We start from the raw sequence: 2,500 nt of genomic DNA on the forward strand, positions 1-2,500 counted from the left end.
GTCTCTCTCTCTCTCTCTCTCTGTCTCTCTCTCTCTCTCTCTCTCTCTCTCCTCCCTCTCTCTCTCTCTCTCTCTCTCTCTCTCTCTCTCTCTCTCTCTCTGTCTCTGTCTCTGTCTCTGTCTCTCTCTCTGTCTCTCTCTCTCTGTCTCTCTCTCTGTCTCTGTCTCTGTCTCTCTCTCTCTCTCCCTCTCTCTCTCCTCTCTCTCTCTCTCTCTCTCTCTCTCTCTGTCTCTGTCTCTCTCTCTCTGTCTCTCTCTCTGTCTGTCTCTCTCTCTCTTCACCGACGGTGGGATGTCCTTGTGATGATGTTCCCCTCCTCCTCTTCTTCAGGTATGTACGGGCCTGATGAAGGTTGGGCGTCGGCTTACCCAGAATGTCGAGATAAAAATCAATCGCCCATCAACATCGTGGACCAGGATGCCAAGGTATCCACGGAGTACCAGGAGCTGACGCTGGAGGGCTTCGACTCGGAATCCTCCAACAAGACGTCCATGAAGAACACGGGGAAAACAGGTACAGGCTGCCCTTCTTCTTCTACTGCTGCTTCAGTGTTGCGCCCCCACAGGGCAGTCAGGCTCCTGATGGTGGCGCTGCAGCATCCATGTTAACAGTTGCAGCTGTTTGTGTTGTGTGTGTGTGTTTGTCCCATTCAGCCTCAGCTCACATGATGAAGCTGAAGGTCTCAAATATGAGTTTGTGTTGTTTGATGACAAAGAGCGACATGTTTAATGATCCAGGCTCTTATGGGCATCTGTCTGCACGTCAAACATCTGCCTCATCACAGCAACAACATGACAGCAGACAGGTGCAACACGCAGCCAGCCGTGAACATCCTGTTTGGATTCACACACCGTCCATGCGTCACTGAGAGGCTGAGAGACTGAGAGGCTGAGAGACTGAGAGGCTGAGAGACTGAGAGGCTGAGAGACTGAGAGGCTGAGAGACTGAGAGGCTGAGAGACTGAGGAAGAGTCCAGGCAGATGATACAGAACGGGAACATGACATCATACAGAGGGTTCAGGGTCAAAAGGTCAGAGTCACTGTAGGATAGAGATCCATGACAACACACAGAGGGTTCAGGGTCAAAGAAAATATATTTTTTAGAAGTTATTGATTCAAACACATGGTCTTGTTACATCAGGACGAATGATTGTTTAATGTTTTCACTCAGCTGCAGAAAATGCTCCTAAATGACACTTAGATCATGACAAACGTGAGGCTTGATGATGTCACTGCAGCCAGGAGACTACATGGCCTTTAGGATGTGTGTCAGTATCGTGTGTGATGCTGAGTGACAGGATGAGCTCAAAGGTTAAAGCGTCGCCGCCGTGTTGCTTTGACAATTGAAAATCTCATTGATTCCAGAAAGCGTCCTGTTTATTGGCTCCGGTCTCGGCGGCTGTCGAGGACCCTGCAGGTATTTTGTCTCAGCTCCACTTTGTCATGGAGACGGACGTCCCCTCCCCCGCCTGTCGCCGAGGCCACAGGTGGTCGCCGCCTGACTGCTGACAGCGCTCAGAATCATCACTTACATCCCGGTGTGTCTGCTCTCACAGGGAGGGGAAACAAATCACTGACTGTTTACGCTGGCCTGACTGATAAGTACTGAGCCTGACACTAAGGGAGGCAGCAGACATTGATTGATAAATCCTGAGCTGAGAGAAGCCGGTAACACACAAGGGTCACAACTTATCAATCAACCCTTTATCAAGTGTCAGTGTTACAATCACAACATTTGTTTTGTTTTTGTGGTGAGCCACTTCTTCATACAGAAGCAGGTGTCAGGTTTCCTGTCTTTACAAAGGTCGATTGATAAATCTTGAGCCTAGCAGAGGAAACATCTTGACTTAGGACTTCACCTGTGCTGAGGTCAAACTTGACTTTGACAAGTTTTCCACCTTGTTTGGCTCCACCCACCGACAATATGTGGTATGACAGTTCAAAAGGTCAGGCTGCTTCTTCTTGGTTGGACTCTAACGGTGTGAGTGATGGTTCTGGTCTACAGGCTGAGTTCTGATCCGTGGGTCTCTTATTTTGAAAATGAGCTCATGTGCTTTGGGTTTTGGTTTTGGTCCAAGGTTCTTGACCCCTGACGACCTCTGGGGTGTTTACATAGAACACAGCACAAACAGAAGTGACACAGTGCACAGCTGCAGGTACAGAAGCGTCTGGCTGCTGTCCAGCTGTGTGTGTGTGTGTGTGTGTGTGTGTGTGTGTGTGTGTGTGTGTGTGTCTGCGGGGGGGGGGGCAGTATATCAGGAGCTGCTTACCCTGAGCTGCTGTGTAGGAAATGAGTGATGAGTGTAATATACAGTGCAGTGTGTGTGTGTGTGTGTGTGTGTGTGTGTGTGTGTGTAATCCCTGAGGCTGGGATGGAATGAGGATTGTTATGTGGACATTATGAGCCAACAAGACAGCCAATAAACAAACACGCACAGAAATCATAAACAGGAAGTCCTCAGCTGCAGCAGGATAAGAGTTATTTCTATATGATGAAGA

At 49.0% G+C, this 2,500-nt stretch overlaps 1 protein-coding gene across 1 annotated transcript in view; it reads left to right on the top strand.

The window, feature by feature from the left end:
- Nucleotides 1–331: 331 nt before the first annotated feature.
- The window catches only part of LOC143013870 (receptor-type tyrosine-protein phosphatase gamma-like), a gene marked incomplete at its 5' end in the record, with an annotated part of 42,516 nt that continues 40,347 nt past the window's right edge, over nt 332–2,500 (top strand). The window contains one exon of the mRNA XM_076167574.1: nt 332–514. Within this exon, the coding sequence (XP_076023689.1) occupies nt 332–514 (183 nt within the window). The remainder of the gene's footprint in view (nt 515–2,500) is intronic.

Source organism: Genypterus blacodes, unplaced genomic scaffold, assembly GCF_046128005.1.
Source record: "Genypterus blacodes isolate CSIRO-AG114 ecotype Tasmania unplaced genomic scaffold, CSIRO-AGI_Gbla_v1 ptg000161l_1, whole genome shotgun sequence".
NCBI classification, from domain to species: Eukaryota; Metazoa; Chordata; class Actinopteri; order Ophidiiformes; family Ophidiidae; genus Genypterus; species Genypterus blacodes.